The sequence below is a fragment of the Etheostoma spectabile genome, chromosome 5, assembly GCF_008692095.1.
Source record: "Etheostoma spectabile isolate EspeVRDwgs_2016 chromosome 5, UIUC_Espe_1.0, whole genome shotgun sequence".
Classification (NCBI taxonomy): Eukaryota; Metazoa; Chordata; class Actinopteri; order Perciformes; family Percidae; genus Etheostoma; species Etheostoma spectabile.
In genome coordinates, this window is record NC_045737.1 from 32,701,085 (window position 1) to 32,724,158 (window position 23,074).

General features: G+C 38.7%; 1 protein-coding gene across 4 annotated transcripts in view; it reads left to right on the forward strand.

Annotated features, from left to right (window-relative positions):
* The first annotated feature begins 8,635 nt into the window (after positions 1–8,635).
* Positions 8,636–23,074, forward strand: part of fancc (FA complementation group C) — a 36,168-nt gene continuing 21,729 nt past the window's right edge. The window contains exons 1-5 of one of the 4 annotated variants that reach the window (XM_032515054.1): positions 8,636–8,796; positions 9,013–9,073; positions 14,706–14,947; positions 20,948–21,035; positions 21,162–21,256. In XM_032515054.1, the coding sequence (XP_032370945.1) occupies positions 14,750–14,947; positions 20,948–21,035; positions 21,162–21,256 (381 nt within the window). In that variant the 5' untranslated portion in view covers positions 8,636–8,796; positions 9,013–9,073; positions 14,706–14,749. Of the gene's footprint in view, positions 8,890–9,005; positions 9,074–14,705; positions 14,948–20,947; positions 21,036–21,161; positions 21,257–23,074 lie in introns of those variants that run through there. The other 3 variants (XM_032515057.1, XM_032515058.1, XM_032515055.1) reach the window with 3 other exon arrangements.

Here is a 23,074-nt window from a genome sequence, read left to right on the forward strand (position 1 = left end):
TGTGGAGCACATCATTTCACATGCCTTCAAGACTTTGTACTAAAGAGGTAGTTTTTTTTGACTGTGGGTCATAAAGGAAATAATAATGGTACAAACTACTAAAAGTTGAGGAGGGTCTTCCTTGGTGATGATGGTAAACACTTTGGTATTTTCTAATGATTTGCCCATTCATGAAGAGAAGAGGAGAGATCGTTTTCCTTCCATCTGTGCTTATTGATTCTGGCACCATGACAGATGCCTAATGAGAAACAGGGCTGGAGGAGAGCTCTGAGGACCCCAGAGGGAGCCTCAATCTGGATTAACGCACACATGCACAGAAAAAATACACAGATATGAGAACACACATTCAAGCCCGCTGTTAACGCACAGGCTTTTATAGTATTCAAAATCACAGAGAGAATGTTACTGTAAAATAAATGTCACCCATATTCAAGAACACTGACCTCCAATGTTTGACTGGAGCTCCATTTTGTAGTTAATGAGGATTCAAGATTCAATACTTCATTGCCATATCAACTTGGTTAATGGGAAACTAAGTATTGCTTAATTCACTCAGACAAAAAGACAACAAATTGACGAGTATAATGGAATGATTGAGTGACAGTACACAAGATAACCAGAAAAGAAAAGAAAAAAACGCTCCTGTAGCTCATCAAAGGGTTAGCAGTTTGATTTGACTGACAAGAACCCCAAAACCTTGCACTGTAGCTCGCTGTCATCAGTGTGTGAGTGTCTGCGTGAGGGGGTCACTGATGCAAATTCCAAAGCTCTTTGGATAAAAGAGCTACATAAATTCAGCAATAATAACATAATTAGATGTATTTTACCCAAGATTCCATTTATGGCACTGTGATGGGGAGCTCTTGAAACAGAGAACTAAAGAAAACAATAAAATTAAAACAGTAAAGTAAGAAAAACTCTTGAAATGAATTATTCCTGATTATTTGACAGAGTAGTGTCCAAACTAGATCCTACACACCACACACACACACACACACACACACACACCACACACACACACACACACACAACACACACACACACACACACACACACACCTCAGACTTAACAGAGACATGATTGGAGTGGAAGCTGTTGGAGAAGGATTTTAGAGCAGGAAGTGTGTAATTATCATGGACAAAGGGGCAGATAGATGGATGTGTGTGTGTTTAACACTCCCACTCAATTTCCCTGCAATCTGCTGGACTAATAGAAAGCAGGTGTGTGTGTGTGTGTGTGTGTGTGTGTGTGTGTGTGCACCCAAATGTGAGTGTGTGTATGTCACAGTTAAAATGGATGCACAGCTCTTGTACTGGGTTCTTGAACTTGGACCATGAATGAAGGACGGGAATAAAGTTGTGTTGGGGGCCGACTCACCGCCATTTTCAGGTCAAATAGACTCCTCAGGGGCCCTATATAGCCGGAAGTGATTCTCACATTTGAAACACAACAAAGCGAGTCCCTGCTTTTGGTCTTATCTTGATTAAAGTTGAAGTCTTTAATAATAATAAAAATGATAACAATGAGTTTGTTCACTGCAAGTAAAAAGTTCCATTTTGTACAGTACAATTTTGCCTGTGATTACTTGTGTATTTTTCCAGACACCTGTGATGGTGTCATACTTGAGACTGATTGTTAACCAATCAAAGAGGGTTGACATGTGCTTTAAGAGTTTTTGCGTTTAGGCTTAAAAGATGATTTTTTGTTTCACAAATATTACCAAGAAGTTAGTTTAATTTGCTTGTGTAAAGGACATGAAAAGTTAGAGGTTGTCTGTAACACCTGTCATTTTATTGCCAATGATTTTCTTACTGACTGATTGTAAATGCAGTATACACTACACATGGATTATATTATTGTTGTTATTATATGTAACCATTTACAACACACACACACACACACACACACACACACACACACACACACACACCACACACACACACACACACATGCACGCACACTTGCAGTTAGAAAGGACAGCGTAAATCTGAAATGTATTTTACATGTAGAATAGACATAAGAAGACATGTGAACATGTGTGGGGTGTGGTGTGGTGTGTGTGTGTGTGGTGTGTGTGTGTGTGTGTGTGGTGTGTGTGTGTGTGTGTGTGTGTGGGGTGTGTCTGTGGTGTGTGTGCGTGCCGGTGTGAACAGGCTCATGCATGCAGTGCTGTTTCACATTGGTCACAGAACCTTGCTCTCTCTCTCTGCCAATCCTCAGCTTCCTCTCAAAGCAATAAAGAAGCATGCTTTAAAAATGCCTGGAATTGCCATAAAGTGTGCGTATCCTTGTGACTACACGTGTTTGTGCATGAAAGAGAAAGTAGGATGCAGTACATACGAGTTTTGTATCATTGTTTAGTTATGTGGTCCAATGTATTTTACCATACCAGACCTTTGAGTGATTCCCTTAACTGTGAAAAGATGTAAAAAGGAGTTATGTGAGTTAAAATCTGTTCATCTAGGCAGGATTTCACACACATCTTCTGTGACTGCTTACATCAGATGTTTTAAAATGATAAAAGGCTGCAGTGGCATGGGCAGGTCTCTTGATTTTCTCCTCTGTGTTGCATTTTTATTTTCTACTTGAACGTGTTTATTTGAGTCATTTTGTTATGGGTGTGATAACCCCGAGGGAAAAAGGTTGTGACATACAAGTAAAGCAAGAGTGAGACAACTAAAATGTGTCAGAACACTCCACAAAAAAGACAACTACATAACAATTTAAAATATGAGGTATGGGAAATCTTGGATTGCATTATTCTGGGAGTATTTTATAAATTATTCATCTTAATATTGGCTTCAGAATTAGTTTACACCTTTCTTAATTTTAATTCATTGGGCAATCTGAAGAAATCCATTTGGGATGAATTAAGTATTTTAAGATAGTTATGTATTTAGTACTTAAGATGTACTTGACTTAATGTATCAGAACTTAAGCAATAGAAAACGGGGTTTTATTGCTTTTTAAAGGGGGCTGGTGTGATGTAATTTACTGTGACTGAGAATAGATAGATAGATACATAGATAGATATTTATTGATCCCAAGAAAAATGGGAAATTCTGGTGTTACAGCAGCAAAATCGGTCACAAAGCACAGAATATAAATATAAATGAAATACTAGGAAAAATATACATACAGACAATACACATGAAATAATAATATGAATAAAATACAAGAACAAATATTTGAATATGTACAGGATGGGAAAACAAAAATGTGCAACTGCTTAAATAATATGCTAAAATGTAAATAAACTAATTGTACAGGTTGCACATAGTGCAAGAGAATACTTGGATGAGCCAGCTACATGACATCACATGCCTTCTTTTCTACCAATTGCTGATTAAAAATGAATTCCAATAAATTGATGACATTTGAAAAAGAAAACATAATAGAAAGTAAATAAGAGCTCTACTGCACACAGAAGTACACAAAAGCATAGTGAAGCAAAAGAAAAGCACAATCCATTTAAGAGGGCAAGATGGCACCTCTGACCTCTGACTTTATCTTCTGAAAGTCTTCTGAAAATTGTCTGCCCTCTCCATCTCTGTGCCTCTCTCTCTCTCTCTCTCTCTCTCTCTCTCTCTCTCCCTCTTTCTCTCTTAACAGCCAGACATTCAGAGTTAAGCTCAAACGGATCTGAAGATTTTTAACGGCACATTCCTCTATTTTAATTTGAAGGTTTCCTTCCTCCAAGACAACTACCAGCCCCCCCCCCCATCCCCACCACCACCCCCACCTTTACTTCAACTGCCTCCAACCAAGGTACAGCTATTCCATCCATCAAAAAGACCAGAATTGACACGTACACTTACACACACGAATGCACTATTGTTTTAAAGGGTGATGCTACTTCTACAGGATGGAGAAGTGTTTGATAACTTTTGTGGATGGGTAGGGAAGAACAACTTTCATGAGAAAGGAAAAGACTGAAGGGAGAAACAACACTGGTAAAGGGATGACAGATGATATACAAAATGGATACATTTGAATTTATCTTTGCGATTACAATTTCCTTAAAATGGCTTATGGACACAGATTCAGATGACTTCCCAATTTGATTGAGGAGCTCAGTGCAAGCCTTTTTCAATAACACAACCCTTGCTCTGAGCCAAGTACCCTGACCAGCGCAAAGCATTTATGGGTAAATATAGAGGTACATTACAGCACTTAAATGTTTAAAATCCATTAGTTATTTAATTTGTTATTATTATTGAGTACTTTGTCTGGGAATTATCCATGACTGATTTAAAAAAAAAAAGGTTTATTGAACTTTTTTGCATATTAGTATAAACACAACAATAAGATAACAACAACGCTCAGTACAACATTGGTCTATACACCTTCACGTTTCACATGCAACCAACCAGTACAAAGAATGGAAAATAGATACAAGAATAGGAAATGAATAAAAAAATATACGTATCTATACTGCACATATATACTGCACATATATACATATATACACATACATAAATACATGCAAACATACATTCATACATGCATACATACATATACACATAAACAGTATATACATTTATACACATACATGAATGCATTCATACATACATACATACATACATACATACATACATACATACATACATACATATGCAGTATAAACAATATATACACATACTTACACACTGATATTTTTAAAACACAGAAATCTCAAATCGCAGTACTCCAAAGTACCTAATTTTGACAAACCCAGCCTTTATTGCTAAGACAAATAGGAGTGTGTCCGCTGCATTGTTGTTGTTGCAAAAGGGAACTATCAATCCAATCACACTCCCTTTCAGATGGTGGCTATACTGTGGCTCCGTTTTACTGTTTTATGTACAGTTTTGAGACAGAGAAACAAAGTGTGTGTGTGTGTGTGTGTGTGTGTGTGTGTGTGTGTGTGTGTGTGTGTGTGTGTGTGTGTGTGTGTGTGTGTGTGTGTGTGAATGAGAGAGAGAGAGAGAGCAAAAACACCCAATTGGATGCAAGAATAAAAAGGTCCAGGACATCTAACTGTTGAGTATTGAATCAGGCATCAGGTCACATAGGGCCACAGCAACCAGAACTGGTAATAGGATTGGTCTGGATCAGGACTGAAAAATGTGTCAGCAGCTGTGGAGCTCCTGGTCTCAGTGCGCCTGGGATAAGCTCCAGTGACTGATACCCAAGCTCTCCAGCCGGCTCCATCTCATTCTGGCCAAACCACAAGGTCAAAAAACAACTATACCTAAAAGAAAATTCGCAATCACACGCTTTGCCTTTTTCCTCACAAATCTATTTATGGTTGGAGGTTTTTCATTGGGGTTAGGGTTAGATTTAGAAGTTCTGATACTAGTGCATCACAGTTTGGCTTGAAAAGTGACATTAAGTGTCTTTTATGTTGTTCTAAATGATTCAGCAGGACAGAATCAGTTAGAGTGAGATAAAGCACCTGCAAATTCAAGATTGAAAAGAAAAACACATGGTGTTAACTGACATGAGAAAGAGACTCATTTGCGTTTTTCTATGCTTATTTTCAAAAAGGACTGGCCATTGAAATAACAGCATGCTGGTACAGTATCCCAGTTGTGATCAGACCTCCACTCCAAGAATGAAAGCACATGCACACACATGCAACCACACACACACAGACGCAAATATATGGACGAGTTGTTGCCCCACTGCGTGACAACCCGTCTCTTGGCTCTGTAATAATCACAGAGTAGCGGTACAGTAAAAACACACGTGATTTACACAACATTTCTCCTAACATCCATATGTGTGCCCATGCAAGCTTGACATACATATGCACACACACACACACACAGACGCACACACACATCAGTGTGTGGGTTTCTACTTTGGGCATTAAACCACACTCTCTCAAGTTTTGCCGTGTTTTTTCTTCCCTTCTCTCTTGTTTTTTCGAGTATTGCCAGGGACCTTGTTCCAAACCCATATGCTGATGTTTTTACAAGACTTAGACACACACACACACACACACACACACACACACACAGGCACACACACACAGCACCCTGCACATAGAGCCCCGGTTGACCTACATGTTGGCCCAGGCAGGCAGCCAGGGTGGAGCTGATGGGGGAACCTGGGCCAGCGCCTTGTGATTTTACAGTAACTGCTGCCTTCCCTGGACATTTGCAGATGAAGGCACAAACATAAATATGTAACGTGACAGTACTTAAATCCAACAATACAAACAGTTTTATGGTTTTGATTTAAAAAAAAAATTGATTAATTAGGGTTAAGTAGATGTTAATGTGTATATGTGTGTGACAGTTTCAGGCCAGGGATCTCAGTGTTTCATAAAGCCATACATTTTTTTTTTTAGACATTGTCACATCAGTTTGAGGACGACCTGATAAGAAGTTAAGAGATTAAAAATAATTTTACAGCAGAAAAGACAATCCCACTGCACGCATTATTGGGGAAAAATATTACTTTAAGAATTATAAGGAGTAATACGTTTTTATAAGCTTTTGATGGAACTTTAGCTTTAGACATAACTTCATTGAATTGGTTTATGATAAATAATAGCATGATGTGAATGGCACATTTATTTTCATATGCAAGTATGGACTACAGTGTGGTGGAATATATTTCAAAGGAAATCTCTTTCAAAACGTGCTGCACCTGAAAGTATTTGTACGCACAGTTTCCATGTTCTGTTTGGAAAGCAAGCCACACGCACCAAACTGTGAGAGTGGAAAAAGCACACACACACACACACACACACACACACACACACGCGCACACACACACACACACTTGTACTCATACACACACACATTCACAGGCACTGGCTTTCCTACCACAGAAATACTGATGTCTAATGTTAAACCACTAAAACCCTTTTAAACCAACCCCCATCTTGCCTCACTGTAGCATGCTTACTGTGCACACACACAGCATAGAAACACACTGTGTGTGTGTGTGTGTGTGTTTGTATGTGTGTGTGTGTGTTTGTGTAAAATCCCACACTCATGTGACCTCTTCTCATGCAGGCCCCAAAGCACATTATGCCCACACACATGCACAAACCCACACACATGTGGAGTTATGTATGTTTAAACAACCGTTTCCTGGTTCACTGCTGGGCTGCTCCGGGTCTGGCTGGAGCCTCTGGGTGAAACGTCAGTTAGAGCCACGCAGGCCGGGAACCCCTCAAAGTTTGCTTTGGGTTCCAGAGGGACACACTTCGGAGTCCGGACCCCTGAATTCCTGCCCGTGGTATGCACTCCGCTTCACCCTCTGGACCCTCTCCCCCGAACCGAATGACTCACACGCATGTACTTCTTTGCTTCTTTTTTCGGCGTGAGGCAGCATGTTTATTGTTCCAGGCGTTTGTCAATTCATTTTACTATAACGAATGGATGACAGGTTTATCTTAAAACCCGAGGTCAGCAAGATAAGTCAAACTGTTATTTTAAAATTCTGACAAGATGAGAATGTGAAAATACAGATTGGATGACTCCATTCTGATTGCATGGACGTTTGGAAAGCATGGTGACAGGCAGCCTATACTATGGGAAATATAAGTCAACCCTTGTGTTGTCCTCCCGTGGTCAAAATCTGACAAATATTTGACATTTTTGTCCTTTTTTCAGATTTCTTTTCAGTTTTTCAGTAACACTACCTTGCTACCACTAGTTTTACAGTATTTTTTTGGAATTCATGTACAATAGCCCTCGTTTATATAGAATTATACCTAATATTTGAGTCAAAAAAGCAGAAAATATGAGTTATTTTGATTAATAGTTAAGATCAGAGGAAACTGCAGTTGAGTTTAATCAGGAATGAAAGTGATCGTTGTATGGAATCAATCCATTTTCTGTGGTAATTTGGTTAAAAAGAAACCCATATTTTAGATATAGACATTTTGTAAAGGGGTCAAATTTGACCTGAGGACAGCAGGAGGGTTAAGGCAAGTCAACGACTGAGATAGTTGTAGTACTATCCCATGAACAGAAAATTGAAATTGAAAATGAGTTGCAAAAATCTGTATCCACACCTTTCCAATGAAAATGTCTTACAAAATGAGCCAGTACATTTGGATCAAGTTGTTCTACATGAAGATGATGAATGACACGTTTAAAAATGTATTCTTCCATGTATCTGAATAAGAACTTGAGACTTAAGGTGAGTACAGCCCTTGTGTGTACATATCTACACTGATTCAACTTTATTGTCATTTTTTAGGTAATTGTTTGTGGTGTTGTCGAAAAGAATTGTGATATTTTTTCACTCCTCGTTATCTCCTCAGTGCAACAAGGAAAGTCAATTATCTACTTTCTTAAACCACATATTTGGGACAAATGTCTGTCCAAAGTTCTTTGAAATTGAGTCTTCAAATTTTTGTTAGCCACAGCAAATTTGGGGCTATTAATTCATATCTTACACTACATTGTAAGTTTTTATTCCAGTGGTTATTCTGTTTAAAAGGTCCACCATTTCCACTTATTTTTATGTTCTATTTTTATGTGATTTGTTGAATATAGGCTGGTATATCCTTTGTTTTTGTGGTAGTAGAGAATGGCTGGTCAGAGGGACTGTGACTCTATTTCCCAGTAGGCATTGCCAGGATGACGAGTAACGCGTGACGCCACTCTCAGCCAATAGTCTTCTTCCATACACGGAACTCTCAGAGAAGAGGGAAGTTCAGTTTGTTTACATCGCAGCACGAGAGCGCTAGCCTTCTTTTCTGAACACATACAACATGAATGGATATAGCGTTAGCTGACTTCTGCCCTGTAAATATTTAACTCTGATAACTGAACGTCTTCTTTACATGTAAGTCCAAGCTAGAGCAACGTTTAATAACATTTGCACGAGAGTAAAGTAATTCGCGGTAACTCGCTAAGGATGCAAAGCAGTTCACTTGTGGTACGTATCAATGGCGTAACGTAGCTAGCTAACTCGAGACTGTGACATAAATGAGTTGTAATTCAAAGTTCTTTTAACATTATAGTGTCTTTACATTGAACTGACAGAACCATGTAACCGCAGTAGAGTGGAGGAAAATACTGGCATCCTGTGGTATGGGGTAGTTGTTGCACCCCGACGTTTTACCAAGGAACGTGTGTGTTGGAAAACTGACAAGTAAAAAGGAGCAATTAGCTTTGTATCACTTTAATGCCGTGTGTCTTTTAAGTTGTTGTGTTTTTGTTTTACTGTTTTAATCTAACTTATGCAGCCAAAGCGTGTCTTTGGGGTGGTGTTTCTTGAATTATCAGTCAGGACAGGAGGGTCCCGTTAGGCTCCTGTTGCTCCAGATGATCTTAACCCTCAGGTTGTCCTCAGGTCAAATTGACTCATTTTCCTCTATCAATGCTCTTTTTAATTCCCCAAAATAACATGATTGATTCCACACAACTCTCTTTGGCAAGTACAAATCTCTACTTTCATTCATTTTGGGGCGTCTTATTCAATTTCATAGTATTTGGAGAACAAAAAGTTGACATATTTCAGTCTTTGATTATCCATCAACATCCATTCCTTTAATTTCAGTCGAAATAATTCCTAATTTCTGCTTTTATAGCTCAAAGATTGGGTATAATTTCCTATAAATGAGGATTATTGACCATAGATTACAAAAATAACTGTTAAACTGAAGGTAATGAGTTAGTGTTACGTAGTGTTGAAAACGTCACAAAAGTGACAAACATTGGAAAAAAATGTCAAAAGTGTTGAAAAAAAAAAAAGAGACAATTTTTTTTTTTTAAGTTAAAAACATTGATAAAAAGTGTCAACAAAAGTGTTGATTTTCAAATTGGACGGGAAGACAACACAACCCTTGTGTTGTCCTTCTAGGTCAAAGCTGAAAATGAACAATTTTTGACGCCTTTTTGACAATTTTTTGACACTTTTTTTATAATTTTTTGGACGTGTTTGAGATACTTTTTTTCCCCACTACCACCAGTATCCTGTACACATCACTAACACCAATATATTACCACTGGTTTTACACTATTCTTTTTTGAATTCATGGTCAAGATACCTCATTTATCATTTTTTTATGGGAAACAAACACCCAAAATTCAATAAAGTAGTGAACTGATCCTTCGTTTACCTTGCAAGAAGCATACATGGAACCATCCATGTAATATTTGAACAATGTGGATGAAAGAATCCCAAATTTCTGATGTAAAAACTTTTAAAAAACCGGGGCAAATTTGACCCCAGGGCAACAGGAGGGTTAGGGTAGATCAACTTTCTGTATCTTAAGTCTGTGTATCTTTGTCTTTTCAGCTAGGGCTGAAACACTAACTAACTTTTCTCGTTCAACTTTTTGAATTCCTCTTCAGAACACAACACAAACTAAGGTTTTACTTTCAAAATGTTGTGTGCAAAATCATCGTTTTCTCTGTTTTTGTATAGCCCATTTTTTGTGCCTCTTTTTCCCCCACTGGGGACCATCATCATACATTTGATTTAGTTAGTAGATGACGACAACATTGCCAGTAGCAACACTCATTACATACATTGCACCTGTTGTATAAAACAGTGCCTCTGGTCTCTTCCCTGTGAAGTCTTTTGTAAGTTTCTGTTTACATTCAGCCTTTCTCACCAAATACACTGCGTTTATATTTGAGGTCGTGTTGAATGGATTGCCTTCTTCATAAAATGTTTGCAAAGCTGATTTAAAAAGATACATATATTTTAAATCCTGCATCGTTTACATTTATTATTGAGCTTGGAGTCTTAATAGTCGCAAACTCCACAAGTCACCTTTGGTGGAGGTGAGAGTTGGCTATAAAACACTTTGGAAAACACAGAATTTCTACATCTAACATCTAGGGATGCTTACATAATACATTGGCACAGAAATGTTGACATTGCAAAGCCCTAACAACCTCAAAATTAGGATAATTAAAGGGACAGTTTACCCCAAAATGAAAAATACATTTTTTCCTCTTACCTGTAGTGCTATTTAGCAATCTAGATTGTTTTTGGTGTAAGTTGCCCAGTGCTTGCTCAGAGTACTGTCCCTTTAATGACAGGTGATAATATATTTGTATTGGTTTTTTTGTTTTATCCTTGGGCTTGACAACTGTCTTGGTCTTTGTCTCACTTAGGATCTTGCTTGGATCTTAAGTACATTCACCACTAACACTAATGATTAATTGAGTACTAGTCAATTGATAGACATCTAATCCACAACGATTTTGATAATCAAATAACCATTGAAAAAGTACTTTATTATGCAAAAATAGAAAACATCCTCAGATTCAAGCATCTCATATGTGAGGGTTTGCTGTTTTTCTCGGTTTCATACCATCGTCAACTGAGTGTCTTTGGGTCCTGGATAGTTTTCCTGGATAAAAAAAGCATGCCGCTGTGGGAAGCTTCGATGCGACCGGCCAAAATTACCAGTCCTTACAGGAATAAGTTGATAGACAGAAAATTAATCTGCAGATATTTTGATAATTGATTCATTATCAGTAATAGTAATATTATTAGTAATAGTGTTATTTATTTTCAGGCACAAATGCCAAACATTCTCTCTTAGTTTAATCCTTTTCTTTGTATTATCTGATAGTAAACTGAATATTTCTGGGTTTTGGTCTGTTGGTTGGACAAAACAAGCAATTTGAAGATATCACAATGGGTTGTAGTAAATTGTGATTTGCATTTTGCACAATTTTCTGACATTTATTGACTAAACAATAAATCGACCATTAAAAGAAATTAAGTGGCATATATTGTAGATCAGAAGGATTAAGCCTGACTCGCGGAGGGGCAAAGCTGGGCTCTGATGTCCGGCTTTGCCCCTCCGATTCTGCTTTCTGTGTGTTTCCGTTCTCAGAATCCCCTTCGCTATGGGAAAAACAACCTTTGAGCTAGCAAGCTACACACTAAAAAAAGCAAGTGTTGAACAATTATTTTAAGATTAATGACATGCAATAAAGGGCCACAGATCAGAGTTGAACCCACGACCGCTGCATCAAGGAGTTAACCTGTATATGTGCACCTGCTCTACCAACTGAGCCAACCCAAGGAATATGTTTCATATGTTCCACCAAAACAAGTTCCTTCCCAAGACTTATTTTGCAAATGCACTGTCGCTGCATCCAAAACTTAGCGCCGCCCAAGACGATTGTGATTGGTTTAAAGAAACAACCCCAAGCGTTTTTTTTTTCTCCTCTCCCAGAATGAATCTGTGGTGTAGCCAGACGACTTTATTCCACAGCGCTGTGGAGATATCTCTGGCTATTGGCAGATTAATCTAAAATGAAAATACTTGTTAGTTGTAACCTCAGTAATGAGCATTTTGTTCACCAGTTTCTGATATCTTAAAGACACAACCATCAATCTGTTGCAACCTTAGTAAGGGCTAAGTTGACGTTGGCCAGAACAGCTCTGTTGCATATTTTCTCCAAGTTTTGTAGGAATGAAACACAATTCTGTAGTTCTTTCATTTAGAGTTTTGATATTAGTGGGAGTGCTCTCTAAAAGCCATTGCATATGATTCACATTATTTCCATTAAACCATTCAATGACCTTTTGTGCAATGTATGGATGCATCCGTACTGTTTGATTTTCCACAAATTTTTTCAGGTGTGTGTTGATGTGTGGTTGAGTGGGATTCATGCCTTACACAAGCAAAATGGTGAAGAAATCTGTAATTACATTAGCCATTATTCCTTTTATGACTATCATTAAGACAACCCTTGCATTACTAACATTTAATCCAGGTGTTCTTAAATATAACACATCGAAGTGCACAAGTGAATTTGTAGAAAGTAATGTTTAACGGATTTGATTATACCGAAATAATGTCAACAATCTCATAATTGGAACAGCAAACTCGCCCTTACCCAAAGTCCACAAGTTTAGTTTAACAAATCTTCAAAGATAATATTTGACCAGTCACATCTCGTTCCTGCCCCCAAATGTGTTCAGCCAACACCAGAGCTGCTGTCGAGTGTGTTTATGTGCAGTACATATTTTTTTTGCCCCGAATGACATGCATTTGCGCCAGCAAAGTTGTGTAAGTGCAGTATATAGAAATGCCTGTGTATTCATGTAACTGTCTGCGTATGATAGAGAATTTGGATGACTCTCTGTTGCGTAGGTATTCGGCATGCAGTTCTTTTCCACCTCTGCTTTACTAAACCCGGAGCCCCCAACACAAGTCCACAAGAGGCGTTTGTTCCTAATTTGGTTGAGCTTTTTTTCTCCTCGAAAATGAGTATTTATATATTCACATCAACGAGCCATAGGGGCTTTCCAGCAGAGATGATGGCAAGACATTAAACAAATCGTGTGTAACGAGGTGATCATAAAACACAACCCTGTGGTGTCTCACACAGACCTGTCATTATGGCAAAAACAACACACACACACACACACACACACACACACACACACACACACACACACACACACACACACACACACACACACACACTTCTCAAGCTATATGCAGACAGAACACATCCTCACACACACCTTTGTGATCTGCCCCCCACGTTTTTCTCTCCATCATCATAAAAGGTGAAGAATGTGCTGCTTATTTCGGTGTGTCTGCGGTGTGTGTGTGTGCGTTTGTGTGTGTGTGGTTGTGTGTGTGTGTGTGTGTGTGAGAGAGAGATATTCCCCTGGAGCTTAAAAGTTGTGTGATAGATTGAATAGAATAAAAGATCTTAACATCAGGTTAATTTTAATAATTATTTACACATAACATAAATGCAGTTGTAAAATATAACCTTTGTGTGTTTTTATTTATGGTTACAATTTACTATAAGTAAAACAGATGCAATAGCATTTATTTTGGGTAAGAATGTGTTAACTAATGACTGTTGACTTTAATCTGACAAAGTCACAAAAACATCACCAGTACGCTTACAATTCATTATATAGTTTCTACTTTTATTTAGTTCATAGGGCTGCTTGATTATTTAAAAAACCAACATAACACGATTACTCATTGACTTTTGGAAAGATGTTGCATTTATTGAACTTTTCTCATTCAACTTTTTGAATTCCTCTCTGTTTTTGTATAGCCCCTTTTTTGTGCCTCTTTTTCCCCCACTGGGGACCATCATCATACATTTGATTTAGTTAGTAGATGACGACAACATTGCCAGTAGCAACACTCATTACATACATTGCACCTGTTGTATAAAACAGTGCCTCTGGTCTCTTCCCTGGGAAGTCTTTTGTAAGTTTCTGTTTACATTCAGCCTTTCTCACCAAATACACTGCGTTTATTGTTGAGGTCGTGTTGAATGGATTGCCTTCTTCATAAAATGTTTGCAAAGCTGATTTAAAAAAGATACATATATTTTAAATCCTGCATTGTTTACATTTATTATTGAGCTTGCAGTCTTAATAGTCGCAAACCCCACAAGGCACCTTTGGTGGAGGTGAGAGTTGGCTATAAAACACTTTGGAAAACACAGAATTTCTACATCTAACATCTAGGGATGCTTACATAATACATTGGCACAGAAATGTTGACATTGCAAAGCCCTAACAACCTCAAAATTAGGATAATTAAAGGGACAGTTTACCCCAAAATGAAAAATACATTTTTTCCTCTCACCTGTAGTGCTATTTAGCAATCTAGATTGTTTTTGGTGTAAGTTGCCCAGTGCTTGCTCAGATTACTGTCCCTTTAATGACAGGTGATAATATATTTGTATTGGTTTTTTTGTTTTATCCTTGGGCTTGACAACTGTCTTGGTCTTTGTCTCACTTAGGATCTTGCTTGGATCTTAAGTACATTCACCTGTGCAAGATGTCTCAGCCTCAGCCACTGATCCAGCTCCAACTAGTGGCAGAGCCCCTGCTGAACGTCCAGGAGATGCAATTCTGGCTGGACAAAGCAGTGACTTGGGGCCAGGCTGACAGCTCAGATACTCAGAAAGACACCTGCCTGCACTTGAGCAGGCTGAGGGATTTCCTCCAGCAACTCCTCACACATATCAACAACATGGTAAGCAGATGTAGTGAGAAGTTGAGTTTGATTTTATTAACTTTGTCACAATGCAAGGGAAGCTCTGAGATTTATATTCATGGCAGATTTGGATATACACTTTATTCCCCAGATGCCTATTAAGTCTAATAAAATATCCACCAAGAGGCCTGTTTTACAGACTTGACACACCTTACCCAATGAAATAAATTAGATCAGTTAATCAGTTAGGCAAAACAGCCACCAAATGAAATTAACACACACACACACACACACATGCACACGCTCATTCTCTGTCCAAGCCAAGGCGTGAATAGTTAGCCCAGCGCTGGTACGGTCCTGCTAACAGAGGCTTCCCTGTGCTGTACAGAGTCCGTGTATGTGTGGTTGGCAGTGCTGCAGTGTTGAGTTAGTCAGGTAATAGCCGCATTGGGACCTACAGCGCTAACCTAATGTATCCCCATATCAGCTCCAGTCAATTTGGGAAGGGGGCAGAGGGCAGGAGGGGTGCCGGACTGGGAGATGTCAGTGTTACTCCAGCCTTGCCTCCTCCCTCCAGCTTTTTCCCTTTAACTCTTTCTGTCTTTCTGCTTTTTACAACCACATTTCCTTCACATTTCTCTGTCCCATAATATACTCTTTTTCTCATGTAAGAAATCTTTTTACAGTCATGGTGCTCACAGCATTTCCTTTGTGATACTCTACAGTCCAAGCGTTTTACTGTGGTTAGAATCGCTACTTCCTCTCCACTTCGGCAACTATTATTTGTATCTTTCTGTCTCCTTCTCAATTAGCATTATTTTGGGTATATGTATTGTAGAGATGTCAGAATGTGTAGGATGATGGAACGGATACAAAGAAAGAAAAAAGAATGTTATAGCTTAATTGGCTTGAAATTCTTTTTACTGGAAGGGGACTCATAAAAGACCAGCTGAAGATAGACTGCTTCTTGGCAGCTTTTTGCATACTTTGATAACTTAACAACTTTCCTGTGGCTTATTCCCCAAAATGAGAAATACTCATTATCAATTTCCAGGTTCCCACTTGGTTAGAAAAGTGGAATTTGGGTACGTTTCCTATTTCAATATTGCCCTTCTAAAAAGAATAGTTTGATATATTTGGGAAATATGATTTCTTGCTGAGAGTTTGATTGATACCACTCTCATATCTGTCCTTTCAATGTGACGATGGAACCAAAAGCTGCTTAGCTTAGCATAAAGACTTGAATCAGAGTAAAAAAACGTACCAGTCTCTGTCCAAAGGTATCTATATCTACATTGTAGCACCCTAATTAATGTTTAATGTTAAAGTATCTCGAAGTGTAACATGGCGATTAGCATGTTAGGTGGGGTTATGTGCCATCCTATTTCTTGGACCTGCGCAGTAACTTCCTGGAGTCTTGTCATCACCGTGTGGTTGCCAGGCAACCAATGGAAATTTCAGAAAGTCACTGTGACCAGCCAATAAATGGTCCCACACATAATACGCCAAAAATCACAAATTTACCTTCTTACTCTTTAGTTTTTATGAGAATTAAACAAATGAGATATAAGTTGTAAATGTGTCAAATGCGAAAGTGCAGGTTTCTATATGGAGAGAGCCAGGCTAGCTTTTCACTCCATTTCCAATATTTATGCTAAGCTAAGCTAACTTTCTGCTGGCTCCAGCATAATATTGAACAGACAGATATGAGAGTTGTATTGATCTTCTCATTTAACTCCAGGCAAGAATGCAAATAAGCAAATTTCACCAAATGATGAACTAGTCCTTTAAAGGGTGCTTGTCTTTGTGCATTTACTTATCGTTGCACACCTAAATTCACCATAGAAGTCCCATAATTGTTTTACCATGGTTGCTACACCACTGTTGCCGTGTCACACCACTTTCTAAAGGATTTTATCTGAAAAATTCTGCTGCCCTGCTTTATATTTATGTGCTCACCATAGTAACTTTGCTATTTAACGTCAGGGCTACTCTGATTATGGTTCACTGATGTCATTACCAGAAGTGTTTCCACACCATCGTCTATAAACTTGTCCCATTTGCCTCCCTGGCTCGTACGTACGTAATTGGTCACTTCTGTCTGAGATGTCTGTCTCTAATCAAGACAAGATACATTGTCTCAAAGCCCATTTATAATTAAGGACACTGTTGACAAGGCTTTGATGGTGATTTGGCCCCGGTAGTCAGTGATAATTACGTTCTGTTGCAATTGCTCAATCTTATGGGCATGCAGTCACAAAGTAAAGTCAAGTTCTTATTGTAAATGTACATTCCTTTGTAGTTGCATCAACAACACACAAATGCACATGTATACTTGCACACAATGTTTACCATGTGTTGTTGGATTGATAGGAAGGCTGAGTGTGAGGCCTGTGCTCCAGACAGTATTGGTGGTGTTGTGGGGGCATTTAGAGAAATCCTGCTTCTCATCTCATCTACTGGAGTGAGACAAGTTAATATCCTTGTCTGTCTGATGTTGTTTTTTAACATATAGGCCTACGGTTACCTTATAGGTTCCTTTTATCCAATGCTACATTTAGGCATCTCCTGTTTGCTCATTGCTCTATGATTATTTCTGATGAAAGATGCATAAAGCAAGAACGATGCATACTGGCATTGCAGCAACCTAGGTTTTTCCCAGCTGTATTTCTTCTCTGAAATTCCTAAAACTCTTTCTTCTTTGCTTTTCCCAGTACTCTTATCATGCTAACTAATAAATACCCCCACAGTACTGCTAATTGCTGTTCGACTTGGGGTCCAAAAAAATGGAAATCTAAAGTTTTTTTTTTTTTTTTTTAATCCATAAGACACAGTAGACTCTGCAGCTAAGTCCTCTCCTCTTCTAATAATGGTGATAACAAATGTTATCAGAGGTGTATACACAGGGGCCTGTTTGCTTGATTGAGTGTTAATTTGGCTGGTAGGATAATGAGCCAATGGGGAAGAGGTTGTGTAGCCCACCAGAAACGTGTACATGGCAGTGAATTAAGCCAAATCATCTTTGGTTAAGCTACATCACACTACTTCAATTATAACTGGCTTACAGTATGTAAGATTTCTTTGTGTGGGTTTCTCCTGCAACAAGGCTGTTCTCTATACTTCCATTAGGTCATATGTGAAATGTATGATATAGTCTTTTAAATATGGGATGAATACTAACTAATTCTGTAAATGCACGTGATTCATACACACATGTGCTGATATGCTTGTAAATTAAAGTAATACGTCACCTCTTTGATCTGCCTTCTGTGCTGTATGTCCCACTTCAGTCATCCTATTGTAAAAATAATGTGTCTAGCCCAGAAAACCCCCTAAATTTATTAAGCCCAGAAAAGTAATAAGATGGAACCAAAATAATGGTGTCCACCTGTGTCTTTACAGTAATCCTGAATCAAAAAGTAGTTTGACTGAAGGCTTTTGTCTCAGTCTACAGCTTGACTTGAATTGAATTTTGCGTGTTTTGCCCTGGAAAATCACAAATAATGTCAAGCACTTTTCTGACAAATAAACTATGATTTGTCATATTAAACTAAAAACAACAGATTAGTTGGTGCTGGTTCTACTGAACAGCCAAACACGTTTTAATAATCTGTCTTCTGTTTGGCACAGGTTTTAAATAAGAAGTGTGACCAGCTTGTTTCCATTGGTTTCAGCGATCTGCTGTGACATATAGGAATCTTTCCAAACCTTAAGTCTAATACTTAAACAAGAGAAGGTTATCTGGGAAAATGTAATATTTTCAATACTGAAATGTATATAAAGTGAGGATTTAAGGCTATTCAAGTTCTGAAACACAGTGTCTGCCCCCACTTGAAACCTTCTGGATGTTTTAATTGGCTGTGAGGTGAAATAAATCACATGGTCTTTTGTTGGAGCTGGATAAACAAGCACAGACACACATACTTAAACATTTACAGGTATAGCACCCTTGGCCAGAGCCCTGTTCTGCAATGTGTATATCTCACGGTTGAAACTATGGTTGATAATGTGACATGACCAACATATGGGAAACAAAGGTGATGCATGCCTGATGCACTGTGCCTGGTATTCATCTTAATATCCTCATTAAGTAACCTTGTGATCTTCTAATGTATGACTGCAACAAGGTTGAAAGTAAAGCTGCACAATTAGCAGTAGGGAGTACCGCTACATATCCAAATCGCAGGGGGAGGGGCGCAATGTTGCTGGTGGGGCCCCATTTTTGTTAAATATGTGTCAAACCATTCTGAATGAAGTATTGTGGTGCTGCAGAGTAGTCCCAGCCTACAAATTGTAATCTACAGACTAAAGAAAAAAATCTTGTTTGGTACAGTTCTTGCAAAAATCATAAATCATTTTCATTTTTTATTTCATTTTAATATTTTCAATGAGAATGGCACAAAAATGATCATCCCCTCCAATATCGTGAATCATATTGCAATATCAGTCAAAAATAATCGCAATTAGATCATTTCCTCACATCGTGCAGGATGAGGTGAGGAGGTTCAAACATCCCCAGTGTTTCCCCATGGTTGACTGCATTGGGGTGGCACTTTTGAATCTAGTTCTGTTAATCCCATTATTTCCTTCGTCCAAAATTGTGGCGTAGAACACCAGTTGCCAGGTGTAGGGCAGCTCGATTATAGAAAGAATCATAATTGCAATTTTTTTGGTCACTCATTGACCTTTGGAAAGATTTATTGAACTTAAAAAAACAGTTCAGTACATATTAACAGTAAAAACACCTTGAACTGTGAAATTTCCCTTACTACTTTTCCCCTTGAACTTTTTGCATTCACCTTCAAAACACAAGACAAAATAAGAGTTTGTAACGTGCAAAATTATCGTTTTTCTCGTTTACATTGCTTTTGTGATCGTTTGGAGCCAAAATTGCGATTTAAGATTTGATTAATTGCATAACCCTAGCCAGGAGTTGAGTTTTCATTAAAACTAAATTATGACTGCATGCAGAATTAATCACAGTACACAAACCCAAGGTATGACCTTCTGGCGCAATGCTCACTCCACATAAAACGCACAGGGGCTACATAACATTTTAATAATATATGTATAATAATGTATACTTTATTAATCCCTCTTGGGGAAAATCTTTTTTTTTTATTACACACATAGTAAACACACACACATGCACATGCATTGGAGAGATGTCATAGTAAGGGGGCTGCCCATGGACAGGCACTCTGAGCAGTTGGGGTTTGGTGCCTTGCTCAAGGGCACATTGGCACCTTACATAACTTCCAGCAAACTCCACAGAAGACAATGAGGGAAAAACAGCATCAGCATTCACCACCACAAGATTGGTGGTTCTATCCCAGGCTCCCCCGGCCACATGTCAAAGTGTCCTTGAGCAAGGCACTGCTCCAAGTTGCTCCCCGGACGCTGTATATGCCAATGCACTGCTCTTAATGGCTTTCACTAGCAAGGATTACACCATCAACCAGATACGTTTTGAACAATTTAATAATGAAACATGATTGAGATGCGAGGTCATAGTATGAGAAAGATGTCGCTTGTAGTCATCATCTAAATTGGTGTTGTGGGAAGGCTTTGGTAGGGAATCCGTCATAGAACACGGACCCGACAGACCCCCTTAGGACCTAAAGATGAGGAAAAAGGAGAGGAACAGAAAGAGGGTTGGAGGGAGGGGTGCGGAATGGGAGAGCGAATAAGAGGAGAGGTTTTAGGTGGGTAAAGGAATACTGGATACTGTTTGAGGTGTTGTCCTGCTCCTGAAATGATGCTACATAGCATCAATAAATGCAGGTATTGAATTTGACTACATTGTACTGTACAAATGTATGTGACAAATAATACAATTTCTTCTTAACTGAATATTCTCTGGCCTAGCTCAGCTAAAACACAGAGTCCGTCACCATGTTAGTTGCTCACTACCAAATTTACTTTCCAGTCAGAGAAAAATTGAAGTCATTTTTCCAAGTTAGGTGGCTCACAGGTGTACATGTAGACCATTAAAAATAATTTTCTCCTGCCCGTGGCTGTCTTTGTTCTGTCCATAAGAGTTCCACGACAGAGACCATGACGAGGCTGCCCCTCCTAGGCCAGTTTCTTGGCCGACTTTGCTGGAACCCTTATGTCACTGCTGATGGTGAGTGTACCTTTGGACGCATGATAATGTCTTTACAAGCATGGGTCATTTTGAGGCATGTTGTCTGTGTAAGGGGTGGTATATTAAACCACAAATCTACCGTCCATGGTGTCTTGCTGCCTGCAGCTACAGGCAGAAGGCTGCTGTTCCAGTGTCTGTGGGGACTTTACTCGGAGCATCCAGGCAATGCGGTGGAAAGAAAAGCCAACCAGTGGATACGGGTAAGGACTGGACTTTCTTCATCTCTGTTAATTGAGAACTTAGACGGAAGTAAATTGTGTAGATTTTTAAGTTTATAAATAAGGGACAAGATGTAAAGGTCCTACGACATGCTGCTTTTTGGATGCTTTTATATAGGCCTTAGTGGTCCCCTAATACTGTATCTGAAGTCTCGTTCCCAAAATTTGGTGCGGAATTACAGCCACTAGAGCCAGTCCCACAGTGAGCTTTTCTTAGGATGTGCCATTTCTGAGTCTGTAGTTTTAAATGCTATTGAGGAGGAGTGAGGGCGGGGCAAGGTGGAGGCTGGGGGTGTGGCCTTGACTAACTGCCATGCCTTGCTTGTTTGAAAGCCATGATTTCTCTCTCTTTCTCAGTGGCGGGCCAAATTCTCTGGCCAGGCAATGCTGAGAAAGGGGTGGTAACCTTTCCCCTTGTGACATCATAAGGGGAAGATTCCAGATTGGCCCATTTGAGCTTTCATTTTCTCATAGGCGGAGCATGATACCCAGGTTTCAGTTTACACCTATCTCCATTTCTAGCCCCTTAGGGCAGGCTGGGGAAACATATATTAATGTTAAAAAAAAAACTCATGAAGGGACATTTTCATGCCATGGGACCTTTGAGAAAAGTGATCCTCACTTGCTGTTACATGCCACCTTCAATTTCTTTGCAATTCACTTTATCTCTGCATGTACAGTAACTGGGTATTTTCAAATTTTTTCTTTTTCTCAGTTTTTCTCCTTGACGCAGCGGCCGTGGGTTCAACTCCAACCTGTGGCCCTTTGCTGCATGTCATTCCCCGTGTCTCCCCAAATCTAACCATAAAATACTTATAAAAAAAAAATTAAGGAATAGGGCTGGGCATCATTTAAAATACTTTGATACCAGTCTCAATAGATTACGTCAGCTGTGTTACATGATACGTTTTTTTGTCACCTCATGCTGTTTTTGGTAACCCATAACATTGACAAACCCATCAATGTTTAATTTTGTCTTAACGCAAATCAGCTGTACAAGACATTTGCTTCAACAAAATACTGTATGAATTTCTGGGCAACTACATGAACAAATTAAGTTTCTTAAGATCATAAACAATACATTGGTCAATGTTAGTATGCATTTTTGTATCATAATTGATTAGTGATTAATTCTAATAATGGCACCTCACTCACAAGTCAATTATGATGCCTCATAAAGTCATCTATACTTGCTACGATTTCATTGGCCATATGGACCCACCTAATGAGGAGACACAATAAAGAGATAACTGAGGGAAGCTGGAAAAACAAAAACTGAAATATTTTGAATTTTTAGGTTACGGTTCAGCCCATTCATAACATTATTGAGTTGTTACTTGTTATTATTTTCCAATCATCCATCATATGCCTTTTCTCAGGCCTGATCTGTTTGCTGTTAATGTCCTAATTACTTCTGGGAAGACTGGACATACAGATGGATTATAAAACCTTTAACAAATACTCCAACAAACTAAAAAGAATCTTTAACTGGCTGTTGGGCTGCTGAAGAGATTTTCTGTCTAATTTACTTTTAATAGGAGTTCTCTCGCCAGCCCTCTGTGTCTCCTCTCCAATGGGACATGGATGATAAATGGGGTACATAGGGTCTCTGTTAGTCTAAGCCTTATGTGCCCAAAACTGTAAAACATATTTTGAAAGCAAATTAAAATTGACTGTTTCACTGCCTCTTGTCACTAGAGAAGGATCAGCCTTTATATTATGGTTAGTTGATCTTGCTCACTGTGTTTTCATGGCACACACACACACAAAGGAGGGAAGGAGAACAGAGGGAAGAAAAGA